This window comes from Ursus americanus, chromosome 17 (assembly GCF_024610735.1).
Source record: "Ursus americanus isolate L20-20 chromosome 17, mUrsAme1.1.p, whole genome shotgun sequence".
Taxonomy (NCBI): domain Eukaryota; kingdom Metazoa; phylum Chordata; class Mammalia; order Carnivora; family Ursidae; genus Ursus; species Ursus americanus.
This window is the reverse complement of record NC_142143.1, coordinates 36,678,258-36,706,189: the sequence shown is the minus strand read 5'-3', so window position 1 is coordinate 36,706,189 and position 27,932 is coordinate 36,678,258. Positions and strand designations below refer to the sequence as shown.

The following is a 27,932-nucleotide window of genomic DNA, read 5'->3' as shown; positions in this document are numbered from 1 at the left end:
TTCAAACAAAACTCTGTTTCATTTGTTATTTGTTTGTCATCATTTTATCTATAAATCACCTGCATGAAATGAGAATTTAACATTTTTTCTTCTCTTCAGAAACAAAAAATCAATTGCCGTGATATTTCTTCTTTGTTTAAAGCTCCAGCACGACCAAACACCAAACCAACCCCTATTTACGATGCTACAGGAAAACTGCTTGTGACTTCAACAACAATTACAATCAGAATGCCAATATGTTACTACAATGATGATCACGGACCAATCAAAAATGTGCAAGTGCTTGTAACAGAAGCAGGAGGTATCATCAACTGTCAACCTATCTCGTTAAATTATAGAGTATGAATTGCTGAATGCTAAAGAAATTTCAGTTCAAAATTAGTAATATAAGGTTGATTATCTATTATCTTTTGTTCCAGATATTCTGTTCTTGGAAATCTATTCCATAGAAATAAAAGGATCAGTAATAGAGTGTTAATATTATCATTAATTATACTAATCATTAATTTATACCTAATATACTTGACCAAAATTTAAAAAGGCGTAGTCAAAATATGTGATTTATTTATTCCATATACTGATTGGATTGATTGATTTTGGCAAGATGGAGTCTTGATAGCCTTTTTAGAGGTATGAACTGGAGAGTTACTTTTGACTGAGAGATGTTCTTTCTGTCTGTGAGAAGTCATCCTCCACAACAAAGCCTAAAGATTCATGTGTGATAGGAAAAGATAGGGTTCCCTGTTTATCCGGGTAGATCAGCTGAATCATCCCTGGTGGCTCATAGAGTGAAAGATGTTGCATCCAGATTTTCCTCATGTAATTATAGAAATGCTCTTCAGAAATGTGAAAATACCTTCATATATTACTTGTAATTTTATCCTTTTTTTATGAAAATAGCTCAGCATGATGGAAATGTAACAAAGTGGTATGATGCATATTTTAATAAACCAAGGCCATATTTTACAAATGAAGGCTTTCCTAACCCCCCATGTACGGAAGGAAAGACAAAGTTCAGTGGCAATGAAGAAATCTACATCATTGGTGCTGATAATGCATGCATGATTCCTGGAAATGAAGACAGAATTTGCAATGGACCTCTGAAACCAAAAAAGCAATACTTGTAAGTAGAGTTGACACTAATGCATTGTGGTAGCAAGCAAGTCAACAACTTTTATTCATCCATCTACCCATCCATTCATCTTTCCAATAAGCACTAGGCATCCATAATGTATCATGACCTGATACATGGTGAAGATCAACAAGACATTGTCCTTACATTCCTTAAATGTACAGTTCTGTAGGGAAAGTAGGCAAGCTTAAAAGTAATTATAATTTGATATTATAAGTAACATAAGGACGATATGAAAAACATGTAATTGGAGAACATGGGTAGGAGAATTGCATTCTTTCTGTAAAGGATATTGTGACTCACATGTAATATTTTGTGCTTTTCACTCATTATTTTGCAACACATGCTAATGTATGGGTTTATAGAAACACTATCCTAGTCTTTTATTTGATGACAGCTTCAGTTTACCAGAGTCATAGCAATAATTTTCTCCTCTTTGTATTATCAAACTTCTCAGTTAGTGACTGAAATATTTATAATTCACTTTAATACTTGTCATTTTGTAGATCATGATAACCTAATGTATTAAATACCACTGCTGATGTTCTGGCTTTATTAAATGCTTTGCTAAATTAATCGTTTAACTCCTGTTAAATTGATTGTGTTATTTTTGTCATAACTATAATTTTTTAATCTTTAATTATTTAATTTCCAAAATGTAATTTTTACTCAATTTGAAAAATGCAGCTAATTTCATGTTTGCCTGCTAGTTAAAGCATTATTAAATTCTCCATAAACATCCTCAGCCAAGTTAACATTAGAAAAATAGAGAAGTCAGGCGTTTGAAAAAATAGAATGCTCTGTTACCTATTAATAAGTATAGTTACTTTGGTTATTAAGTTATTACCTAAAATTTAGTCATCATACGTAGGTACTTATGAAAATAATATGCCACAAAATTTAATATCTATTCAAATATTAATTTTGCATATTTTTCCAACACAGTCTCTTCATATAATCAATAAAATCGTAAGAATTTGAGAAGAGTAGAGATTAAATTATAAACTGAAACTTATTAATGTAAGTTGGTTTTGTACTTTAAAATGCTTAGATGTCTATAATTTTTAAATAAGGTAAATTTCAGTTATCTCTGAAGACGTTAGAATCACCCATTCTGTAACCATTTTCTATTTTTTATGTCATAAAAACACAGAAAGAGAAAATATTTCTGTGCACACCCAGAATTAAGAAGCATTTTTCTTAATTTGTCAACATGTGAACAAAATAAGTTCTGTATGACCATTCTAAATCTAGGTCACTGGCATTTTCAAAGGTAGTTGAGGTATAACAGTTATACTTTATAAAGTATTTTTGTATAACACACTTTCACACAGACATGAAATAATTTCATCCAAATAAATCTATGAGGGATGTAATCTGCTTCATCTGTTTAACCTGCTGACTGCTCATGAGTCTGGCCAGACTTTTAATTACTCTCTTATGTGCAGGATAATTATTCGTCTCACATAAAAATAGGATATATTCTGATGGCAAGGATTTCCAAGTGTACATCTCATAAATACATTTCCTCTCAAATAAAAATGTGTATTTTTCATTGCTATTTGTTAAATTATTCATAGAAGAAAGTCATACAGCATGCCAATTGTTGATTTCTATTTTTTTTATTTCATAGATTTAAATTTAGAGCCACAAATATTATGGGACAATTTACTGATTCTGATTATTCTGATCCTGTTAAGACTTTAGGTAAGATATATTCTGTAATTTAATTTCATTGATAATCTCAACATGCTAATCACAGTTGTAACTTTCATTAGTAAATATATTAATCCATGACTGAATGTTCTCAAGTATAAGTTCATTTCAGGGTTAATTAGCCTGACAAAGGAAAAAATAGTATTTGCAATATTCTTTTATTTTATTTTATTTTTTTTTAAAGATTTTATTTATTTATTCGACAGAGATAGAGATAGCCAGTGAGAGAGGGAACACAAGCAGGGGGAGTGGGAGAGGAAGAAGCAGGCTCATAGTGGAGGAGCCTGATGTGGGGCTCGATCCCATAACACCAGGATCACGCCCTGAGCCGAAGGCAGACGCTTAACCGCTGTGCCACCCAGGCGCCCCTGCAATATTCTTTTAAGTGATGGATGTTCCATCTATTCAAATCAGGACATAGATTTCATTGTGGTATTAGTTCTATGCTGATGTGTACTAACATTATACTAAGCACATATTTACTTGGCTGTTTCATATATAATCTTATATGTAAGCCATTGTGGTTGTCACAACAATGGGGCCAAGCTACTGGCGTCTAGTGGGCAGAGGCCAGGGAGACCGCTGAACATCCTGTATTGCATAGGACAGTCTTTTCAGCAAAAAAAATTCTTTAGTGCATGATGTCAATAGTGCTGAGATTGAGAGAAGCTGTTAGGTGTTATTAGCTCCATTTTATAGATGAGGAAACCAAGGCCCAGATCAAGTTATTAAGTGGCTCAAGCAGTATTCTAGCACAGATTCCATAATCATTCCAGTGCACATACAGGGTTTCGACCTGGATTCAAAACTTGACTTTGCCACTTAAGAAAATAATTTCTATAAACCTAATTTTCCTATTTAGAAAATGGTGATGATAGTGTTCACCTTGAAAGATTTAAGTAAAATAGCATATGTAAAGATATTAATATTTTATACTTAGTGAAATTTCAAATACGTAATCACTTCTTTTTGGATAGATTATAATCAAATATTTTAGAAATATGCTTTTTTAGGAGAAGTTATTTCCCTAGTATTTCTCTGCATACGTTGCAGCTTCCAGTCTTCTCTGGATCAAGCTCTGAGAATGTGGACCTTTGTGTGCTGTTCAGATTCACAGTGTAATGTGAGCTGCAACAGATTTCAGGGAGAGTTGTGGCCGGGAGAAGATAGATTTTTCCATTATTTTCAGTTAGAAATTCTCCTCTGGTTGTGGCAGATTAATTGTCTAAAAAGTCAGCTTTTGTAACCTCTACTTAGTTAAGGAAATTTTCAATCTTGAAGAAATAAAGGGGCTCCTGGTTTGCTACATGGATGTTTATAGAAGAATAACATGAATTTCTTTGGCTCTATTGTCGTATTCCACAAAATCAATGGTTTAATTAATTAATTTTACCCAGTAATTCAATCATTTTACAATTGGCTGATTAGATTTGTGGTTTTGAAATGGTGTGGAGTATTTCTTCATTTGATAGGGGAGTTGATCACACCCTGATTCCACCACACCGAAGTAAATGTCTTGATGGCACCAGCATCCTTTGCTTTAGGTTACAGCATTCACAACTATTGCCACAGCAAATTGGTGATCCTGGTGTGTTTACTGAGGGAAGATAAGAGACAGAGACAAAGTGGGTAGCTCATGCATCTTAGGGAGATGACATTTTGTAGGAGCAGTGCTGAAGATGTTGCCTTGCTGTGTAGTTTTCTTGTGTGCTATGTCTCCCGTGTGCTTGCTGGTTTCAGGCAGTTTATTGATGTGAGGGTACATTCAGTCAGTTCTCTGAGAAATGAAGTTACAACATCCAGGGTAATAGGAATGAAAAAAGGGGAAAGACAAACATCATAAACCATGATGTACAGGGATGTGATTCCTCACATTCTGCCAGATGGCTTCCCTCTGGCTTCCCTCTTCCCTCAACTAGTACTTTAGCTGCAGGTGGTCTCAAGGTGCTCCTCAGTGATGCTCTTCTTTTTCTTCCTTCCTCTCACAGCCAATTGAGTGGAATAAATTAATTCTAGAAGGTAGCAGAAATACACTATCAGTTCTCTGGTTCCTTCTTAGAAATCATGACTATCCCTACCCCTGTGATCCAGGTACTGATGTTTGTGTGCCCTGGTAACAGCAGGAGTCTAAAGGGGATTCAAGATGTGGAACAAAGGGCAGAACATAGGATCTGGTCAAGGTTAGGGAAGGAAGCACCAGTGAAATGTAGACTCGATGCATAAGGTAGAAAGCCATTGGGCTGGTAAGGGGTAGTTAGAAGGAAGGGTCCTGTACATCTATGATCTAATTTTTCAGAGTTCATATATTATTTGTAGACCAGTGACATAAAGGCAGCCTTCCAGGCTCCTCCTTAGAGTTTCTTCCATGGACTCTCTTCTGATAAATAATGGCTTTGTATTAGGCTTCTGCCCTATATTCTTACTCTGGATTGACCACATGGAGTTCTACTATCAAGCTAGTCATTTATAGTTAGTAAAACCATGACAGGCAGGAGTGGAGAAAATGATTAGGAGTGCCACCCTGAGTTGTGGTGAAATGAGATGTGCAGCTTTGGAGTATGGAGTGTACCATTGGAGCAGAATTCCTCAATGTCTGGAAACTTAGCCCCGTCATCTGACTGGTTAATGGATTTACTACCATCAGTTCCTGTCCTCACATTTTACGTGGCTATTGGATCTTATGGTTCTGTGGATATCAGATTCAGCTTGGTGGGTCAGATACCAAAAAGTACCCTCCAAAAATGACCTTTGTCCATGATTTAACATTAATAAAAGGCTATGGAGTCATAAGTTTTTTTTGGGGGGGGGGGGGAAACATTGCCAAGGAAGATACAGTAGAGGATCTCAAAAAGGAAATAAACTTGACTATTTCTACATTGGTGAGTGGCAAGAATGGTTTCATGGCTATGAGAATGGGAGCAAGCAAATAGTAAAATCCATTGATATTATACCCTGGTATCATCAGAAGATTACAGTAGATGCTGGAGTCCTTGTTTATCTCAAATATGTCATATATTAGGAGGGATGATACCATTTGCAACAGGCTAGAGGCTCCCAACATTCCTAACAAGTCTCCTGAGAAATTGTGTGTGTGTGTGTGTGTGTGTGTGTGTGTGTGTGTGTGTGTGATCTCAGACTTCAGTGAAAGAAGTGAAGATCCCATCTAGGTCATCAAACCACCCGTGGATATAATTCCTTTCCTGGTATTTAGCATAGCACAGGCAGTAAGCTCCAAGCTAAGCTGCCTGTCAGTAGAATCTTCAGGATTTAAGAGCCTTTGTAAGGCTGTCTTTTTAAGTTAGTATAGAGTGTACACTTCTAAAACAGACCATTTTGATAGTGGTTGTGCCTCTTACAGATACTATTATTTGGAAGTTAAAATTAGGGGCAAAAGAATCACCTTAGACTGATCAACTAAAAAGTTTGAGTTTATGGAAAAGGGTTAACAAAAGTACAAGTGAGAAGGGGCCAGGCAGGGCTTTGCCGAAGAAGGATGAGTGTGTGGAAGAGGAGTTTGCACTTAGGGAAATCTTTATGGCCTGTAGGAATAAACAGGGGAAATGATACATGCCATTATTTTAATCCTAAAGAAATACCTACAACTTATTTTATTTTGTTTTCACTCAGAATGAACATTAGCATTTTTACTCACAAAACTCGTAAGAATTCTTCTTAAACTCTTTTTAAAAATCCTCTTTAGGCACATCAGTTTATGGAAACTGCTCGTAGGCAATGTTTTGATTACCAGGTTTAATTATAGAGGATTCCCGTGATTTGAAAACCAGACACTGCTTTCTGCACCTTACCGGGCTTCATTAAAGCTGAACAAGATGAAACCTTAAACCCCATGGCAAAGGCACTCCGTGATTGTTTTCTTTTGTCATAACACTTCTCATTTAATTACTGTGCTAACAATGAGAACTTCCAATATGCTCACTTAGAAACAGAAATAGGGAATCGCTATGTATTTATTTTGCAGCAAAAGGACCCCTTGTCTCCAAGACACCAGACGAATGAGGAAAGTTTTATGATGTTAACGAGGCAGCGGTAATGTGGGGCTGAGCCTCATAAACTTTGCAGTCAGACAGGCATATTTCAGGCAGTATGGGCATATACTGAATTTGTGTGACCTTGGGATCATTACTTTAACAAATTAATTTCTGAAATCTTATTTCCAAAATGAAAATAATTATACCTACCTTGTAAGCTAACTAGAAGATTAAATCAGATGAATGAATGACAAATAAATATGAAATGTTTATTACTAAAGATAATTATGTGCCAAGGCTTTTATGAATATTTTTATATATAACCCCACATACTCTTCACAGCCCTATTAACATAATCCCCTATTTATATGTATCCTCAATTTATGGGTAAGAAATCTGAAGGTGGGTCTTTAAGCAGCTTGCCTGAGGTTACAGAGCTAGGACAGGGCAGCACCAGCTTTTAGACCCAGGCAGCCTGACTCAAGTCAGTGCTGTGCTAGTAACCGCTGTACGCATTGCCTGGAAATCGCTGTGTCCGAGTCCTTGCTGTTGCACTGCTCTTGGTGATTTTTCTGCTCCCACAGACTTCCTCTCCTTGCTGTACCATTTTCTCTTTGCAACATTTTTAATTACTTTCAGCTCTTTTTTTATCTTTTCCTCTTAGCTTTTTGAGATTAACATTCACACGAGTATGCTTTACTTTTGCACATAAAGATACAAAAATTCTTTTTTTTAACAATGAATAAGTGTGATTTTTCTTTACACCCTGGAAACCACTGTTTATTGTCTACTTTTACTGTTTTGCCAAACTGATGCATGAAAATAATATGTCTAGGGTATTTTATTTTATTTATTTTTAAAGATTTTATTTATTTAGTTGACAGAAAGAGAACCCGAGTGGGGCGGGGAGTAGGGACAGAGGGAGAGGGGAAAGCAGGCTCACCACTGACCGGGAGCCCAGGGAGGTGCTCGATCCCAAAACCTCAGGATCATGACCTGAGCCAAAGGCAGACGCTTAACTAACTGAGCCACCCTGGTGCCCCTACGGTGTTTTAACTTAACATTTCTTCAGTTATGAAATTGAGTGACTTTTAATAAATTCTTTGTGCAGTACTTGAATATCTGGGATGAATAGTACTGTCCAAAAGAGAAGAAGAGATCCTTATACTTCAGTTCTATTATAACAACTTGTTTTCTTTTAAGATTAATAATATTAGAAGATCTTTCACATGACATACATCTATATCAAGAGCCAGATAATGTCCTATGAGCTTTATACTCATTTAATTCAGCTTCTTCTTAGAGTTATAAAACTGGCTTAAATCAGATCTATCAACTGAGCTGAAATAATAATTTCAATCAAAAAACACTTATGAAAAATTAGTGCTTTATGATTATGTTTGCTTAATTACAGCGGTACATCTTATGATGCAAATAAAACATAATTTAATGTGACCTTTCTTAGGACTTTAAGTCTAGTCAGGAAATGACTTCTGCTTATTACAGAGAGGATCATGTTTATATTTTCAAGTGAAAGAATTCCATTTTTTATGGAACTATTTGGAGAAGTGACTTCCTTTCAGATGGTAATGCTCTGTGGGTATATGCATAGCAGTGAATCAGAATTTGTACTCGACAGTCATGGTACACTTTGTCCTTTCCTACCAGTACATTTGTAATACATGTGCCCAAAAGGATTACATACTGTTTATTAATACATTGTATGTCATTTCCTCACTTCACTTGGCTAGTGCTTCGAAACGGTAATCTAATCTGAAACATTTTTTTGTGGTCTATGAAATCATTTTTCCCCCCACTGGGTTCTAAGGTCCAGTGATTCAATATTACCTGATAAAGAGGATTCTTTATTCATCTTCATGTGTTTCCTTTCCCATGCACATCCAATTAGAGTCTGCACGTGAAAATTCATAAGACAAGCCACTCACATATTAATATATAAAAAAGGGATATCTAAAATACTGTATGAGCTACATGCTGCTTTCCAGTTTCCTAACCTTAGCTGGAGATTCTAGATGACCACAAAACTCTGGCAACTGTTTTTAAGATTCAGTCTTCATTCGAATCTACCAGGCAAGAGAGCCACAGGAACCCTTTCCTGTTGTTAATGTTTTGTAAGCGCCAATCCAGGGAAAAGAGATAAAACACTAATTCTTGCATGTTGTACAGGTAGTTAACTTATTTTATTTTGTCACTTAACTTTAATACTTTTTACAGTAAAATAATAACTCATATAACTTAAAAATGGTTACAATTATAATCATTGTTTCTAAGTAAATGGTAAATATCTTGCATTTCAATGCTTGATCTTCAACTTGAAAAATTTAGCATCTATTTCAAAACCAATGTTTATATTCATTAGTAAATTTAGCAAATATTTATGGAGGATTTATTGCATATCTGGTATTATTCTCAGAACTGGGAATACAGTTTTGAATAAAACAAAGACTCCTGTCCTCGGGGAGCTTTACATTCTGGACAGACAATGAACAATGAGGATCATAAATAAATTTATTGTAAGATATACTGAAGTGTGGTTAGAGCAAAGGAGAAAAGAAAAAGTAGAATGGAGTGCAGTTGATGTAGAAAGAGGAAGGCAGAAGTGAAGAAGTTGGAGCTCTCAATTTTAAATAAGATGATGTCTTAGTCTGCTTAGGCTAGCATAACAAAATACCACAGGCTGTGTAGCTCAAACAACAGAAATTTTGCTCACAGTTCTGGATGCTGGAAGTCTAAGAACCAAGTTCCAGTCAGTTTGTTACATGGTGAGGGCTTTCTCCCTGGCTGGCAGAAGGCCTCCTTCTTGCTGTGTTCTTATAGGGCCTTTCCTCAGTACGTGTGCACGGAGGGAGAGAGCCAGCCTTCTGGTGTCTCTGGTTGTAAGAACACTAAGTCTATTGGATTAGGGTCCAACCCATATGACCTCATTTAATGTTAGTGACTTCCTGACTCCAAATACAGTCACACTGAGAGGTTAGGGCTTCAACATATGAATTTTGGAGGGACACGTATAATTTGATCCATTCGGGCTTCATTGAGAAGGTGATATTTGACCAAACCCTTGAAGGTTATGAAGTGGCTACTCAGACAGATACACAAGGGAAATACCTTTCCAAGCACAGGAAGATGGTACAAACGCCCCATGACCTGGTATGTTCCAAGAACAACAAGGAGGCCAGTCTGGCTCCAGTGGAGTGAGAAAGGTGGATATTGAAGGGGAAGTCAGAGAGATAACAGAGAGAGAGTTAATGAGGGACGAGGTCACAGAGGCCATTGGAAGGATTTTGGCTTTTTTTTGTGAGAGATGAGGAAGATTTTAAGTAGAAAGGTAATATTTTAAAAAGATTACTCTTCCTGCTATATTGAAAATAGATGGGAAGAGGACAAGGGTGAATACAAGACGACTTATTAGGTATCTATACAATAATTCATGTAAAGCAGGGTGGTGGCCTGGCTCGGGATCCTGGCAGCAGAGGGGATGAAAAATGAATGCAGCATACACAAAGTTTTGACTAGTATAATGAACCCCCAAATACTAACTAAATGTAATAATTTTTAACATTTTGCTACATTTGTTTTATTTATGCATTTGTTCTTTTATTTCTGAGGTATTCTAAAGTGAATCACACAACATGTTATGTTCCACTATTTAGTATGTTTCTCTAATAGGAATATTTCTGTTGTCCCAGTTAAATAAAATTAATGATAAATCCTTAATATTATATAATACTCTATATTTTCAAATCATCTTCTGGTTTGTTTTCTTTATAGTATGTCTGAATCAGGACCCCAATAAGAGGTTCATACATTATTTTTTATTGTTGTGTCTCTTGATCTCTTTTCTTCTTCCTCTTTTTTCCCCTATGTCATAGATTCGTTAAGGCAACCACATGAGTTAATCTATAGGAGGTCCCATGTTCTGAATTTGATTGCTTTCTCTTGGTATGATTTAATTTTTTCCTCCTTCCTCTACTTTCTTATAAATTAGAAATTAGATCTAAAGGTTTGAATAGTCACAATTAACATTTTCAGCAAATGTATTTTACAGGTGTTGCTGCCTAAATTAAAATACCTCTCATCGGGAGGCATATAATATCTGGTTGTCACATTTCCATGATGTTAAAATTGATCAGTGAGTTTAGTTGTAGTGACAGCATGATCCTTCATGGGAAAGTTGTTTTTTCCCCCTTGTTATAACCAGCAAATAATCCGTAGGATGATAGTTTAGTGTCTTGTTAATATCCAATTCCCTATCAACCTACCTCCTAATCATTTATGATTGTTACCTAAATCACTTACTTTACTAGGAGTGAAAAACTAATTTCTAATTGTATTATTCCTTCCGTACTTATTAAATGGAACTCTCCTCTAAAGAAGAGCTTTATTGCCTTATGTAAGACTATTTTTTTAATTCATGAAATATAGTTCGTATGAGAAAGCTAGGAAAAAATGCTTTTTCCTTTTAATTACATATTTTTAAAAGAAGGAAATGGTAGTCTGACTATAACCAGTGTTTACAAATTAAAAGTTTGTATATTTTTTCTTTTTCATTGAACAATATTAGAACTTCTGGATTTTTATATATTGAATCTATTTCCACAAAATCCAGTTTTTATTCATCATAAAATTTAAATTGTTCACTTTTTAACCAGTAGGAACTTCTGCAAGGTGATCTTTGGTTCTTTCCATACCATTAGTCTTTGATAGCTTCTTGGCTGTCTGGCCCCACTAGATATCCCAGATTGCTTTTGTTTTCTAAACACTTTGGAATTACTATCTCTCCAAGTTTCCCTAGTTTCTAAACACTTTGGAATTACTATCTCTCCAAGTTTCCCTAGTTTCTTTTAATGAAAAGTGTATGTATCTTGAAGATGGAGGCTACAAGATTTCCTAGGAGATTGTGGATGTGTTCTATGAGAGAAAGAGAGTCAAGTCTGCTGCAGAGTTTTTGTACTGAGCAACGAGATCAATGAATTTGCCATCAACTAAGAGGTAGAAAGATGCAGTTGAAAGGAAGGAATTATAGGAGTTCAATTTGGATATTGACTTTGAAATTTTAATTACATTTCTAAATAAAGATATATGGTAGGCAAGTGGATACTCACGTCTGAAGTTCAATAGATAGCAATTAAGTAGTCATCATCCTATAGACGGAAATTAAAACCACAAGACTGCGTGGGCTCACTAAGGTGGTGAGTTTAGATAGGAAAAAAGAAGAGGTCCAAGGCCTAAGCCCCACATTTAGAAGATCTAGGAGAAGAAGGGGAGCAAACATATATGTACACTTTATTAGCATTCTTGAGAAACATTCCAAGAAACTATTTTTCTGTGTTTTGAGACCCAAATAGTATTTCATCATAATAATCAATAATAATGTTCTACTTCCTCTTCAGGTGAAGGACTTTCTGAAAGAACTGTGGAAATTATTCTTTCAGTCACTTTGTGTATCCTTTCAGTCATTCTTCTTGGGACAGCTATTTTTGCATTTGCAAGGTAACATTTATTTGTCCTCACTTTCCTAAGATGCTTTATGGACATTATTCAGTCATTGTCCAATCAGGAGACAGAAGCCACAATAGTTCCTTGAATGGGGAATATTTAATTTAAAAAAGTGCTGACTGGTAGAAATAGTTAACTACTCCAAGGGGTAAAAGAACTCTCGAGGGTCCAGAAGTAGCAAATACAACAAAACAGCTGCTCTCCTCTCTCAAGGCTGAGGAAGAATGGACAATAAAGGACAATGGACAATAAAGGAACTAAGAACTAAAAGTCTCACCCCAAAGTTTGACATGGAATGTCTACCACAGGCACATGCAGCCTGTCACCTGTCAGCGGGCAAAGAGGGAAGGGGCTGGAGCTGTTCTGTAGAAGCTAACCACCATTAATGGAGGATAAGCAGGCTGGAATTAGAAACAGCCCATCTTGCTGAATAGTGTGTGTGTTCGTTTGTGTGTGGGGGGGTGCTGAGCTACTGGAATAGTTCATCAATGGGAAGAGCACCCACTTGGGGGGCAGCAAGCACTCGTCCAGGTGGGCTGCTGGGCTTCCACGATGAATAATAACCATGCAGCATTGGAACACACCAGGGAAGTATCTCCCTGTCCCTCCGGCCTTGAAGGTCACTGTGGTATCCTCAGTGGACAAAGCTTAGCTTCCCAGCAGCTGGCAAAGGGAAAGTATTATAGAGTATAGCTCCAATTTCACAAAGCGGGGTAAAGAAGGGCAGGTTTAAAACTAAGAGACAATCAAGTGGTAACACAAAAGCAGAAGGTGCCGGGATTTTTAAAAATAATTTATTATTCTAGGGGCACCGGGGTGGCTCAGTCGTTAAGTATCTGTCTTGGGCTCACGTCCTGAGATTGAGTCCTGCTGAGCTTCTCCCTCTCCAGCTCCCTCTGCTTGTGTTCCCTCTCTTGCTGTCTCTCTCTGTCAAATAAATAAATAAAATCTTTAAAAAAATAATAATAATTTATAATTCTGACAGGTTTAATGAAAAATATTTTAATCAGGTCTTAATCTCAAAGTTTATACAGAAGAGATCATTTTTACAACCAGGACAACACTTTGAAGCTTCCAACTTCCTTACATGGTGGGCCCCTTTTTCCTGTTTACTTTACCAACAAGTCTGTACTACATTTTCCAAGGGTCCCTTTAAATTCCCAGTATCAGCCTCCTAATTCCCTTGCTATTTACAGGGCCTCAGGGGAGATCTTAGTTGTGGTCCTAAAATCTGGCTTCATAAATTAGATTTCTGACTTAAAACCTGAGTTAAGAACTTACGTTTGCAAAGATAACCATGACACTAATTTCCTAAGTAGCTTGATAGGCTGTTTCTATTTTATCTGAAGAAGGTGGTCCTGTATTCTGTATGCCACACATCATCTCTTTCACCTTGAATCTCTTAAATCATCATTTTGATGGATAATTTTACGAGCTCTTGAAGCAAATATTTTTCTTATGATGCATACTGTTCTCAGATTCAGCCAGGAGATGGGGAGAGAAAGTCATTATTCTAGGCACTTTGAGGGATAGATTGTATAAGATATCTTCCTTGTCCCTGAGGGGCATGCTTCGGCCATGTTTGTATTGCTTCCTTGCTCTAAAGTCTTTTCTGACTTTTCCTCTCCTTACAGGATGAACTCCTTATGTGGGCAAGAAATGCTCCCCTCTTATTCCCTACAATCTCCCGACATACTTCTTTCAGACAAATGGGTCTCTTCTCACCTGAACATTCCTTAGGCTTTTCTACAGCTCTTCTTTTATACAATCAATCGGAAATGCGCTTCCTCCTCTTTCTGATTCTGGAACACTCAAATCAGATCTCACTTTTTTACTTCCTGTCAATACTAATAGATGTCCTATGAATTGGAATTGGAATTTTTTTCTTTTTATTGCTTTTTCTACATTTAGATCTTGCTTCTCAACTAAACTGTAATGTTCTTGAGGATAGGAACCATACTTTATACTTTCTATACCATCCTTAATACATAACTCATTACATAATAAATGTTTGAAAGGTAAAAGATAGCTAGAATAGCTAATATTACTTTGTAATTACCATACTATGTCATAGAAAAATAAACATGTAAAGGGCTTAAAATGAAAGGACTTTGATTTGATCCTCAGATTCACGTGACTTTTATTTTTGAACCTGAGCTTTCTGAGTGTAAATAAAGATAACATTATATGCTGCATAGTATTTTTTATAAAAAGCCAGTGAGACAATTCAAAACCTATTTCTATACATTTTCATGAATGTAGAAATGTCTCATGTATATAAAAACAATGGAACATTGTCTTTTAGCACTGGTGCTGATAGCAATGACCTGGTTCCACTTTGGCACACTTTCTTTTTATGACAAATCTAGAGGCAACTAGAGGGAGGAAAAACAAGCTCACAGCATCAGTTTCATTTGCTCTATAGTTGAAATTTGCCAGTGGCCCAGGCCTTGATCAAGTGATTCTCATTAAAATTTGAAACTTCCACAAAGCAGCATGTTAAAGGAATATAGGAGAATAGGTTTTATGGAATTAAATCAGGAAAAAGAAGTTGAGTAGCTATAACTTTGCACCATATTCAGAGACACGACCCCAACAAAGAAATTATTTGACTGATATCTGTACTTAAAAAGAAAATGAAACTTGATTATATATGCTTTCTATGGTATTTCCTTTTTGACTTTACTACACTTATTCTAGAATTCGACAGAAGCAGAAAGAAGGCGGCACGTACTCTCCTCGAGACGCAGAAATTACTGACACTAAATTCAAGTTGGATCAGCTCATCACTGTGGCCGACCTGGAACTGAAGGACGAGAGATTAACGCGGTGAGCACACTCCTCTTGGCGAACAGTGGTTCAGAGGGCCTGGAGCCATGACCCTATTCTGACCTATGCTTGTTGGAAGTGTTTGTGGGGCTCCTATTTACACAGGTCATAGAGATCTTCTTTCAAAGGGTGACCTCCATCTTCTGCACACTTCTCACTGGTGTTCGGAGAATCACTTAATCTTCCTCCTGCTTGGGTTCAGTATGAACCTCGGACTATAACATTCAGCCAAGCTCTTTTTTTTTTTCCTGAGACAAATACTCTTACCCATTAAACCTTGAAAATTGTGCTTAATAATTCACTTCATATGATTTGTTTTATATTGGATTTTCTGGAAGTGTCCATATTTTTAATCACAAGTTTAATTAAATTTGTAACGACTTGATACTGTTTCCATCATTTTTATAAAAGACTTATAGCTCTTTATTTTAGTATGAAATTTCATTGAAAATCTAACTTGTGTATTAACACTTCATTTTTTAAATTGCTGAGCATTTAAAAATTAAATACAAAGTAAGAACTACCTTTGGAAGGAAAAGTATGTCATCAGTATGTATTGGAAATAGTAAAGGTGCTTAATTTTAAAGAGAGGGTATTTTAAGTCCTTTTGAAATCATTATAAATCATTCAAAATGTTGGCACATTTGAAAATCTTGTCTATTAAGATAAGTTCATCAAATTCTTAATAAAAACTGTCATCAGGTTATCATAATAAGTTTAGATTCTTATAAGATCCAATATTTTGTGATGCTTATAAGCACATGACAGTTTTTACAAAGTACATGAACAAGACTATTTCCAGCATGTCCAAAACTATCTAATATGTGTCACAGAGGGAAGTGTCATCTGATAATCAGGGGCCTTCCAAATACTGCAAAATGAAAGTTATTCAGTGTTATCACTAAATTAGAAGGAAATTTGTTCTGTTAAAGAGGTAAACTTACTTCTTTTTATTTAGATATTTACCTTTGTTTATATTCTAATAGAGGTTGTTTCTGTGGATACAACAAAATGGATAGTGTTCCAAAGACCATATGGAAGATGATTATATATTATCCAGGACATAGTTTTCCACATTAGAAATGTTATGTACTATATGGTGACTAACATAATATAATAAAATATTATTATTAAAAAAAAAGAAATGTTATGTATAGAGATTTGCGGGTAACCTGCCAAAGTTACATTTCTTCTTAGGAGCAATAGAGCATTCCGGTATTAGGCTATGTCTTGGTCCTAAAAGGGTCATCCTGCATAGTAAAAGTAAGTTTCTTCTCCTTTACCCCTGCGGGACAACTGGATTTCTGTAGTATTCTACAACTCCCTTCCTCAATGTTTGTGCCACGTCCACAGGCTTAGAGTCTCAATGTCTTCTAACACCCAAAAGTAAAAGGGATAACACACACGTCAGATCTCTCAGTGCAATTAATTTTAGTTGTTTGAACAATTCAGATGAATCTGTTCATACTAAAATGTGAACTTCTAAGTGTCTAAATGCTTTTAGGGACCTTTTTTAAAAGAATCTTTATTGATCCCCCCAAAGTCCTTAGTAACTAGATCTTTAGGAGAGAGATGTGACATAATAAACTGAAAAAAGTCAGTCAGCATTAAAGTGCTCTTTATCAAGGAGGTTATCATTCTAGGCAGGCTATGGTGAGGTTAGATTCCCTGAGCTCTGTGTGTTTTCACAGCTTGCCCTTTCCTGCACTTCTGAACACAGCCGTTACCTAAAAGCTGGAAGATTTTTTTTTTTTTTAACAAGGACTGTCATGGCAGCTAATGGAAAAGGTGGATAAGGACTGTATAGATTGTTTATTATTGTTTTTTTATAAATCAGGGACTGCCTTGTTTAATCTTGACTCCTAATTATTTATTTTCTTGCTTCCATGTTTTTTTGTGTATATGTGGATTTATCTGTAAAATGATGTAGAAGTGTCTTTCAAGTATATTTCAAATAATATTAATTTATTTTTGCACATAGATCATTAGTATATATTACCCCCAGTATTAGTAAAGTTGGAAATTTTAGTTTCTATGCTTTTTACTTTCTCATTTTTTGTTACGATTCCAGCATTCGTGACTGTAAAACATCTATATTTGTAATTCCAGTGGCACATAATAATATGCTTTGCTTGATTATTACAGAAATTTATGAAAATAGCTATCAAGTGGTTTGAGTACTACAGAGATCTGTCTCCAGATTTACTACTTATTGAAGGTTTTTCATGTGAATAAGGTCAATAATACAGTAGACAGTAAGTCTAGAAAAAATGGTAACTAACAGATCCATATTTAGTCACGTGAACATATAAAAAGGGCCATCCTTCAATGAAGCTTTCAAGCCCTTCTCTTGTCTTGAGGTGCTGGAAGATGTAAATCTATTAAAAGCCATATAGGTCATGAGAGTAGAGCCACAGAGACTGGTAGTAGATTCTGAGGGTAAAGAATCAGGGAGTTTCAGTTAGTTTCTAAATTGTTGAATAACTTACATCATATGTCTTTGTTATTTGCAGGACAGAATTTAGGTAATTTCCTTTAAATCTACCCAGCTAACATATGCTCCTTCTACCTGAGGCTTGGGCATGTTCTTTTCCCTCCAACCTGCCCACTTTCTTCATGCTAATTGGAGTAGCAGTTTTCCTCAGTGTTGTATGTCTTGACATGTCCATAAGAGAAATGATAAAAGAAGAATATCTAATCAATAATTAAAATATTAATTTTAGGGAGTTACATAGTTGGCAAAAGTCATTATGATGCTTGTACTGAATCCTGTCAAGGACTTGGAGTTAAGAAATTATTCATTTTATGACATGTGCCTGTATTTTTATTTACATGTTAAGATTCATCCTGTAATTTTTGTGTGTGTGTAAACTCTCATTATTTAATTATCTTTTACCTTGTTTCACGAAGGATCTGAAGAAGAATTCTCTCACACTGTACTTTTTCTTCCTGAAGGAGAACAAAACTCAAATGAAGATTTAGTACTCTGGGGAAAAAAAAAAACCTTTAGTACTCTGTAACTCCATGAGAACATTCAGGATAGGCCAAGATAATGTTTTCAATTCTTATTTGGAATGAAAATTATATCATTTCCTTATGCACATTTTATATTTAAGTTTAGACAGTGCACACTATATTTCTTAGGAAGGGTATTTAATATTTTGGGCTCATCTCTTCCACATTCATCAGATTAGAAAATGACCCTTGGGGTTTATTTGATGAAGAAATGAACAAAACGACATTTTGTGATGGCTCCTTTGAAACACAACCACTTAGCCCAAGGAAGTGAGAAAGGTTTCTAGGAGGAAATATTGGCAAGATCAGCAAACACTCAGGTAAAACAGACCTGTCTCTTCAAGATGCTGAGACCAGGTGGCCCTGTGGATTGCTTTAACTAATTTAACTGCAACAGAAACTACCTTCCCAAGAGAGTTATAACACTTAAAATTAAATAACCTAACAGAAGGCTCACAAGTTAAATATTCTGTTTGCTAAAAATGTTTATTTTTCACTGTCTCCTTACCAGTCTTAATTAAGTTATAGTAGGTTCTGTGCCTATCCTCCCCCCCCCCACCACCCATGGTAACTAAATCAGAAAAAACAACAACAACACAGTAGAATAACATTAATCAACATTACTAATCTTCTTACTTGACACTCAGTTTCTTCCAAGCCTTAATTGCCCCCCCCCAATTTTGTGCATCATTCCATATTAATTCTCTTGCCTACTTTAGTTGAGTGAATGTAATGGTGCATTAATTAGACTCAAGGCCCAATCCAGTGATCACAAATGGAATTAAAATCCTCAACAAAATAAAACAAACAATTGAATTGCTACTTTAAGAGTATCTTTCTTTCTTCCATGACTTTAGAAGTTTGCATGTTGAATTTTTGTTAAATGTGTGTGTCTTCAGGAAGCTCTTGGAAACGCCAAGGCAGAATACATTTGGAATTATAATTGTTATTTACAATCTTTATAAAATTAAAAATCACCCCAATCTACTTTCACATAGAGGGCTTGCTAACATAATAATTGCTACTGTTTTTGAGCAATTACTGTGTGTTAATTCTGTGTAATAATCGCATGTAACTCTTTCAGTCCTTTGTGGTAGATACTTTTTTCCCCCATTTTACAGTTGAAAAACAAAAGATACTTAGAGAATTTAAGTAACTGTCCAAGGTGGTCCATCTACTAAATAGGACAGCCATGATGCTAGCCTGGGTGTGTTTGATTCGGAGGTAACAAGATACGCCTGAACCTCTATGTGTATGTATAACTCAGAAGCATACTAATTTCATGTAGTGATGAGATCAATATAATCCCTCTTAAAAAGACAAGACCCCACAGGAACCTTCTTCAGGCAGCTTTGTCTATGCAGAGAAATGATTCTAAGGGAAGAACTGCTTTTTTTTTTAATTTTTTGTTCTTTAATGATATGGGACAAAGGAGAGATGGCATTTTAGCATAGGTTCAAACTTGCAGAAACTGAAAAATCTTTAGTAGAGCAAGTCTTATTGTACCTTCAGTAAGAATACATGATATTTGACTGATACATGAAATTCTATGTAAAATCATTAGCATTTTAATTGCCATCAATTCTTTGACAGGGTCTGACCATGAATTTTACTTCTCTCCTAAACTATTTTGCAAACAATGACAAAAATACATGAATCCAGATAAGAAATGTCTGACAGATATGTGAATTCCAGACAGGTGTCCTGGAGTAGGATGAAGCTCAAGATATTTAATGCTCATGTTCTTGTAGTAGCAAAAAATAATCCAGTGTGTTTGTGTACTAAATAAATAACGAATCTTTACTTCCAGATATTCTTCATTTTTCTTTAGACGCAAGGAGATTTTTGTCATCCAGTAAGTCACTGTGGTGGTGCAGAGCTCTGTTGTGATTGTTTTCATCTTGTCAGGTGGTGTGCTCTGTATTTTTAAATACACTATATTGAGAGTTTTGTTTTTTAATGTGCTATTTTTTCCAAAGCCAAAAAAAAAAAAAACCAAAAAAGCCCTATGCTTTCTACTTACAATATGTCCTCTCTAATTTGCATGCTATTGATATGGTAAAGTTAACCTTATCAAAATGCACATTGACTCATAATGTGCATGTCCTGAGAATTTGCTGTGTTCTCACGTTGTATTAGCTTTGATAGTAAAGTAAGTTTCCACCCAGATTTCTTCACATGCCTCTTGTCTTATTACCATGATACAAAGCTGACTTCTCCATGTGACAGATCAAGTCTGGGTCCACACTTCACACAAGCTCATTTCAACTACCGCAGGTGGTAATCTGTAAGGACCAAGATGACGTAATTTCCCATTCTGTGCTTCTGGGGCATACACAGAGTGGCACAGTTCATACTGTACTTCTGCCCTAACCAATGGGTAGCTAACTGTGCATGTTTTCAGGCACTCCTCTGATGCTCAGAAATGCCATTTGTATGCTAGCACAAAAATTGCTTTATGCCTTCTGAAGGTAGCATAACAAAATGCCAGCATTACCGTGGACCCCAGCAACAGATTGAATGCCCCAGAGATAATCAGTTTCTTCATGCAAAGCATATGAATGGAGGCAAAGAACGAAAATGCATTTGATTTCAAAATCCCAAATCTATGACAGAGAAGTCAGTCTCCATGAGCCACAAGGCTGGATGGGGCCAAGTGTCCCGCATTCTAATTGATCATGAACAGTACTCAGCATGATTAAAACAGTGGAAGCCAGGACTATTTCTACTCTAATCATATTTAGCGTTTTGGAATCATAGGTAACCTTGTTTTACTTCCTATTAACTACTTGCCAAGTTTCCATTGACAGAATTAAAGTAGTTTTATAAAAATACATTTTCCTCAAAGTACCTGCTTGATCAGATTCAGTTATCAAAGTAAGACTGTTGAGCTAAAGGTTTAAGTGATCACATCACACATAAAATATCCGTTTCCAACCAGCCCTCAAAGCTGACCTCTCAGCATTCTAGACTCACAAGGGGTCTGGTTGAGCAGCTCTGCCAAGTATCTTTCTTCATCATCATTAAATAGAATTCTTCTACTTTTTTTGCTTTATGCCATTAATGCCTCAGAAAAAAACTTCCATTTTTACCTCATGTTTCTCCTTGAGCATCACATTTTCTCTCAGAATTAGTCAGTAGTGTCCTGCTTAGTCAGAGCTCTTACTTTGATAGAGCTCAACTTAGCAGTTTGGATTCATCAGAACCTTGCTAGAACGCCTGTACTTAAATCCTGTTTGTTAAGGTAGATGCAGTCTTCTTCCAAACTTAGTTTTCTGAGGTTACCTTCTAACCCCTGACTGAGGAACTTTAGTGCTAACCTGCCTTGCTAGCTAATAGTTCAGGCTCGAAGCACTTCTTCTTAGATGATATCATGTCATCCGTGTCCTCTTTATTACATTTTCACCGAGAGCCTGTGCCCATCCCTTCACACGGCTGTCAGCAGTGTCTTCATCCTCTCTTTCTACTCCTTCTTCCCTGTTGCCCAAGGTAGCTAAGCTTGTGCCCCTGGCTGTAATTTAGAATATGTGGTTGACAAAATAAAACATCTGTCAGGAATTTGTTTTCAAATGTGCTAATGTGGTGAGGCTTTAGTAATAATGAAAATTCAACTCTTGCTACCTTGGGAATCTTCTCTCAGCTCTTTGACATCAGCAAGAATGTTGCTTTTCCTTATCGATCTAAAAATCCATTTTACCTCATTTGGGTAACAGAAGTATCAGTCAGGCACCTACCAAGTGCCAAGCACTGTTCTGGGCACTGGAAATACTGCGATGAAAACGGAAAGGGCATTGCCTCCAAAGAGCTGCCCTTCAATTAGCTAAGCTCGTTTTAAACCTATTTGTCTTTACAGATACGAAGAAATATACTGAGAAAGCACTTAGATAGCACTTACTAATTGATTGTTTTTGTAATTAAATAAGAAAAATATTACATTACTTACTTATTGAGGTGGTATGTTTACTTTATAAGGTAACGTTTTAGAGTCAGCTATACAGTACCAGCTACCAGGATAATATTTTTAAACTTTTTTTTTACAGTTTTATTGAGAAATAACTGATACATGTCACTGTGTAAGTTAAAGGTGTATAGCATAATGGCTTGATTTACATATATTGTGAAGTAATTACCACAGCAGGTTCAGCTAACAAACATTTTTTTCGTATAAATACAATAAAAAGAAAAGAACTAAGAAAAAAATGAAAAACAAGTGTTCTTATGATGAGAACTCTTAGGATCTACTTTCTTAACAACTTTCAAATATACCACACAACAGTGTTAGCCAGTCATTGTGTTGTACATTACATCCCTAGTACTTAGTTACCTCAATACTGGAAGTTTGTACCCTTTATCCACCTTCCTCCAATACCCCCTCCCTCTCCCCTCCGCCTCTGGTGACCACAAAGCTGATTTCTTTCTCTATGAATTTGTGTTTGTTTGTTTGTTTGTTTGTTTGTGTTTTAGATTCCGCATATAAGTGAGATCATACAGTATTTGTCCTTTTCTGTCTGACTTATTTCACTTAGCATAATGCCTTCAAGCCCATCCATGTTGTTGCAAATGGTAGGATTTCCTCTTTTTATGGCCAAATAACATTCCCTTGTGTATATATGCCACAACTTCTTTATCCATTCACCCACTGACACTTAGGTTGCTTCCATGTCATGGCTGTTGTAAATAATGTTGCCATACACATGGGGATGCAGATGTCTTTTTGAGCTAATGTTTTCATTTCTTGTGGATATATTCCTAGAAGTAGACTTGTTGGATCATTATGGTAGTTCTATTTTTAACTTTTTTGAGGACTGGTTAAGAAAACTTTTTAAATTTATATTATGGACCACAGAAAGATTATTGGTGATTAGATAAAAGAATGAAGAAAGACCTGGAAATGGGGCAGCGGGGTGACTCAGTTAAGTGTCTGCCATCGGCTCAGGTGATGATCCCAGGGTCCTGGGATCCAGCCCCTCATCTGGCTCCCTGCTCAGCAGGGTGCCTGCTTCTCCCTCTGCCTGCCACTCCCCCTGCTTATGCTCTCTCACTTTCTCTCTGTCAAATAAATAAATAAAATCTTTAAAAAAAAAAGAAAGAAAGAAAGAAAGAAAGAAAGAAAAAAGATCTGAAAGAATACTATTTTAAAGCCTAGAACAAATAAAAACAATAGGAAAGAACAAAACTGAAGACACCGTTGAAAGCATCACAGTAAATGCTGAGGATAAGTAATAGGATATCATTATAGAAGTAGATATAAATGTTGGAGCAATTAATGGCTTGATTGAAATATAGAAATTAAAAATTCACACTCAGTATTTTATAAAACTTGGAAGGATTAATTAATATGTTTTACCAGAAAGATAGATTCTTAACAAATTTTTAGTTGAATATGAAGTATATGTCAGTATGACAAATACGTATTTTAAATCACAATAGAACTTGAGGTTCTTTTCTTTTTAACCTAACTTAAGTAGAAAACACAAAGTTTCTCAGTTTGTCCTATGCCACTGGTAATGCTGATTTAAGCCGCTCATCTATAGGCTATCATCCATGGCTCTCTATTTGGACTATATTTTAATTCCCTATAGATTTCAACTAATTGACCTTGAGGGAAAGCTGAGTCTCTGTGACAATATGGTCTTCAATCACCACTGCCAACATAAATAAATGGTTCCTCTCTGGATCTATCAAGAGTAATCTGAGTGGAATTTAAGTTTTTGATAGACTTTTAAAAAATGATCCCAGACATGAAATAATACCCTTTTCAACAAAAGGGAATAGGATTTAAGACAGCTAAGATTCATGTAATAAAAAGTGTTTAGCCCCTTCTGTTGGAAAGTGGTCAGTTATCTTATTGAAATCTGGACAATTCCCACATTGATTTATATAATAATGAACTGAATTTGATTTGACAGTATCATTCACCATTGTAAGTGAATAAAATACCAGTCTAAAATGCTCTTCATGTGACAGTATCATTCACCATTGTAAGTGAATAAAATACCAGTCTAAAATGCTCTTCATGTAACAATTTGTTTTTAAAAATGTTAATGAAAGTTTTCTATTTGAGTTTCTTTGAGTGTCTTCACAGATCACTTAATTTGAAAATAGCACTCCTGAAATAACATTGTTGACTTTCATGCACATTAATTTCTGTGAGGTTTTCTTTTATACTTATCTAACCAAACAGTTTTTCCTAAAAGAATTTAATTTCCTCATCAGTATAAGTCAGTGGTTTGGGTTTTTTTTTTTTTGTTGTTGTTGTTGTTGTTGTTGTTTTTTGTATTATGCCCCACCTTCTTTTCTAATTCCCTGTATAAATTGTCCAAATTCATTTTTTCCTATTTAAAAGCAAAACTTTAAAACCTATAATAAAATTTAGAATGCAGCCAATTCCCTTTTTTTAAAGATTTATTTATTTGAGAGAGAGAGAGAGTGTGAGGGTTAGGGGCAGAGGAGAGAGAGAGAGACTATTATATTGATATAATAACAGGCCCTTAGACTCCCCGCTGAGCACAGAGCCTGACATGAGCCTTGATCTCACAACCCTGAGATCACGACCTGAGCTGAAATCAAGAGTCAGATGCTTAACCAACTGAACCACCAAGCACCCCAGAATGCCATCAATTCTTAAAGGAAAAGTACACTCATACAATATGAGGCTAAGTATCAAAACAGTGATATGGATACTACAGAAAACAACAAAAAAAAATCTTTTATTTGAAATAGTTAGGTAATATTTGCCAAAACGTCTTCTCAATTTAAGCTATCCAGATAGGTATTTCAATTTCAGTTCACACATACTGGTGACATCGGCATAGACTGAAAAATTACATAAAAATTAGACTTTAGAAGTCTTGTTTCTCACATTATGTAAATACAAATGTGAAGAATAGGTTACATAAAGTGATTGGGTTTGATAAAGAGAGTGATACAAAGGAAAATAAAGCCAAAACAGAACTTACTCTTTTTTTGAAGTCTATCTTTTTACTACTTGGATAGGCAAGATGATTTTGTTGTTCATATATCTAATTTCCTAAGAAGTATCTAACACCTGTTAATTTCTAATGTTAGGGGATCTAATATGGCTTTGTTTAGACTCATATGGTGTTTTGTTTTTAAGATTTTATTTATTTATTTGACAGAGAGAGAGCACAAGCAGAGGGATCAGGAGAGGGAGAAGCATACTCCTCGCTGAGCAGGGAGCCAATGTGGGGCTCGATCCCAGGACCCTGGGATCATGACCTGAGCTGAAGGCAGATGCTTAACCAACTGAGCCACCCAGGCGCCCTAGACTCATATAGTGTTTATTGATACTTCTATTGATCAGACTTATCTAAAGCTCCTGAGAATTCTCAATTGCTTACTGTTTTAGTGGAAAATTCGTTCAGTTCAGATACTCTCATAATAAGCACAGTACTTATATTTAGCTTTCTGTGTATCTTAGTCTGAATGCATCAACAATTGTATGTTTAATGATGATTTATTCATTGTCTACTATGAATAAGGTTATGAGGGTCTTGTAGGGAGCCAGTGTTAATCCTTTCCCTGCCTTCAAATACACATGAACCTCAATGCATGTATCCTTAATACCTGTGCTTATATAGCCATAATACAAGGTGGAAAGTGGTTTCTCCATAGAAATTTCATTTCATAGAAGGAAGAAATTATTTTCTCTACAATAGAACAGGGCAAGGTCCATGGAAGAGTTAGTATTTGAATCGGCTACTGAGGAATCCATAGGATCTGGTTGTGGGAAAACACCTAGAATGGTACAAACTTGGAGGGAGGGATGCTAGAGAATAGCTGGAATACAAACAAGAGGGTGTGAAAGGTAGTTGTAAGGAATAATGTTAAAAACGCCAGCATGATGATTACCCAATTTTGAGTAAAATTAAGATAGAATATTCTTTTGGAAACAAACAAACAAAAAAAACACCTTCCTTTATATCAGTGTGAATTATAGGACAGATGGATAAGAGAAGCTTGAGTTTTACAAAATAAAGTAGACATAGCAATTATAATGCTAATGATAGTAACTAATATTTATGTATTGCTTCCAAAGCTAAGGGCGTTTCTAAGCATTGTACATATATGAACTTGATTTACAGATACTTAGCCTATTTTCCAAATTAGGAACTGAGGCACAGAAAGATTAAGTACCTTTCTCAAGGTAATGTAGCCGGTAAGTGTTGGAGCAGGTATTTGAAGCCATCATATTATATAGTAAGGAAAGAATTCACAAATATCCACCTGGATCCAATAGCTAGTCAGTTACAGTTTAAAATTAGTCTCTTTAGAGAGATCTTTCAAATACAAAATAAAATAATAGTAAAAAAAAAAAGCAACTTTCTGTAGTGTTTTTCACTGTAAAGAAATCGACAAAAGATATTTTTATTAATTACAATTTCTAAATGAGAATAGATATCATTAATAAGAAAAAGTAAGGGTGCGGATAATAACATGGTGCTTTAGCTATTTCTTACACATTTATATTTTAACATGATTATTCATGTTTAGTGTCTTTTGAGAATTTAATGGATCGTGTTCTGATTCTTCAAATGCCTTATCGATGGCTGCCCAGAAGCTAGCCCTACTTTAGATTCTAGAGAGCCTGGTAAAAATATTCTGCCAATACCACCTCAAATAATCCTGGATTCCCTGGGAAAAGAGACCCTCCCCACTGTAGGATGGCAGTCTGACTGTCCTTAACTAGGTGGACCATGAGCCTGTCATGAAATCAGATGTAGTGTGTTTGAATTTCACCAACCACGAATTGATTTTAATATTCCCTGTTGTTAGGAAAGCAATAACCGTGAGCTGAAGAATTTCCGTTTCTGCGTGGTAGCAGGGAGACTGATCTTGCTAATTCAAATATCTCATCTGTATTTCTATCTTAAGCTCAGTTAATTAGGATTTGCCCAACCTTCCCCACTTACCTTTCCTGTTTCTGAGGAACATGATGGCATAAGAGCATTGGGGCATCAGGCATCTAAGGGGACTTGGGTAGTATGGGTCTAGTCCATGATTATGTTTTTTTCTTGCTGGTCTTTGCTGAAGGGTAATTATTTCCAACAGGAATTAACTGTTGCCTCAGTCCCCACTTTATCTGATGCTATGTCAGAAATATTTCCAGGGCCTCTAATTCAGACACTCTCTATTTTCCTGTCACAAACCTTAAATCTAGGATTCTTCTGATTCAGTAGCCCATTCAACCATCTCCATATCCATTTAGTTAAAAATTTCTCTGTTGTATTCTCAGAATCACTCTAGGTTCTTGGATGAAGCTTACAAGTTCATCTACCTGGACTTTGTTCAAACGTTGCTGTTTTATCACTGTGACACTGTGTTTGATAATGGGGTGCTGTATGAGGATATACTCTGAGAAGCTGGAATATACCTCCTTCCCCTTGCATTAACCAAGAATTCTATTATTCTTCTTGGTAGTACTTACTCCTGCACCCCCATATTTTTCACCAATTCCTATTGTAATAAAATAAACTTTTTGTCTCATGTTTTCTTCATTGAACATATCCCTTTGTGACCATTTTCATAGTATTCATTATGACACATTTTTCAAACTAATTATTTTCTTTCATTTGTTCTTTACTTCAAAAACCACATCCTCTCATAAACATTATTCACTTAAGGAATGCAGTAAAATTATCCCTGATAATATTTAAAATTTGAAACTTTGAAAAATTTATATTTTATTCATTTTATTTCATTATACTTTGTGC

General features: G+C 35.6%; 2 protein-coding genes across 39 annotated transcripts in view; one reads left to right on the top strand and one right to left on the bottom strand.

Annotated features, from left to right (window-relative positions):
* The window catches only part of LOC148108660 (uncharacterized), a 199,554-nt gene that overhangs the window by 120,228 nt on the left and 51,394 nt on the right, over positions 1-27,932 (bottom strand). For 15 of the 33 annotated variants that reach the window (XR_015727170.1, XR_015727168.1, XR_015727167.1 and 12 more), the window contains 4 exons: positions 18,080-18,132; positions 11,961-12,105; positions 8,686-8,749; positions 4,194-4,860 (listed from right to left, as the gene is read on the bottom strand). Coding sequence is in view for 9 of the 33 variants with exons in the window: in XM_087868901.1 (XP_087725027.1) it covers positions 17,480-17,616; positions 18,080-18,132 (190 nt within the window). In the remaining 24 variants the exon portion in view is untranslated. Of the gene's footprint in view, positions 1-4,193; positions 4,861-8,685; positions 8,750-8,852; positions 8,954-11,960; positions 12,106-12,894; positions 13,018-13,132; positions 13,282-17,477; positions 17,617-18,079; positions 18,133-27,932 lie in introns of those variants that run through there. The other 18 variants (XR_015727176.1, XR_015727180.1, XR_015727178.1 and 15 more) reach the window with 11 other exon arrangements.
* PTPRQ (protein tyrosine phosphatase receptor type Q) overlaps positions 1-27,932 on the top strand; it is a 258,211-nt gene that overhangs the window by 201,612 nt on the left and 28,667 nt on the right. For all 6 annotated transcript variants that reach the window (XM_087868896.1, XM_045779834.2, XM_087868894.1 and 3 more), the window contains 5 exons: positions 143-301; positions 901-1,123; positions 2,766-2,839; positions 12,249-12,348; positions 15,055-15,183. In XM_087868896.1, coding sequence (XP_087725022.1) covers positions 143-301; positions 901-1,123; positions 2,766-2,839; positions 12,249-12,348; positions 15,055-15,183 — 685 coding nt within the window. The remainder of the gene's footprint in view (positions 1-142; positions 302-900; positions 1,124-2,765; positions 2,840-12,248; positions 12,349-15,054; positions 15,184-27,932) is intronic.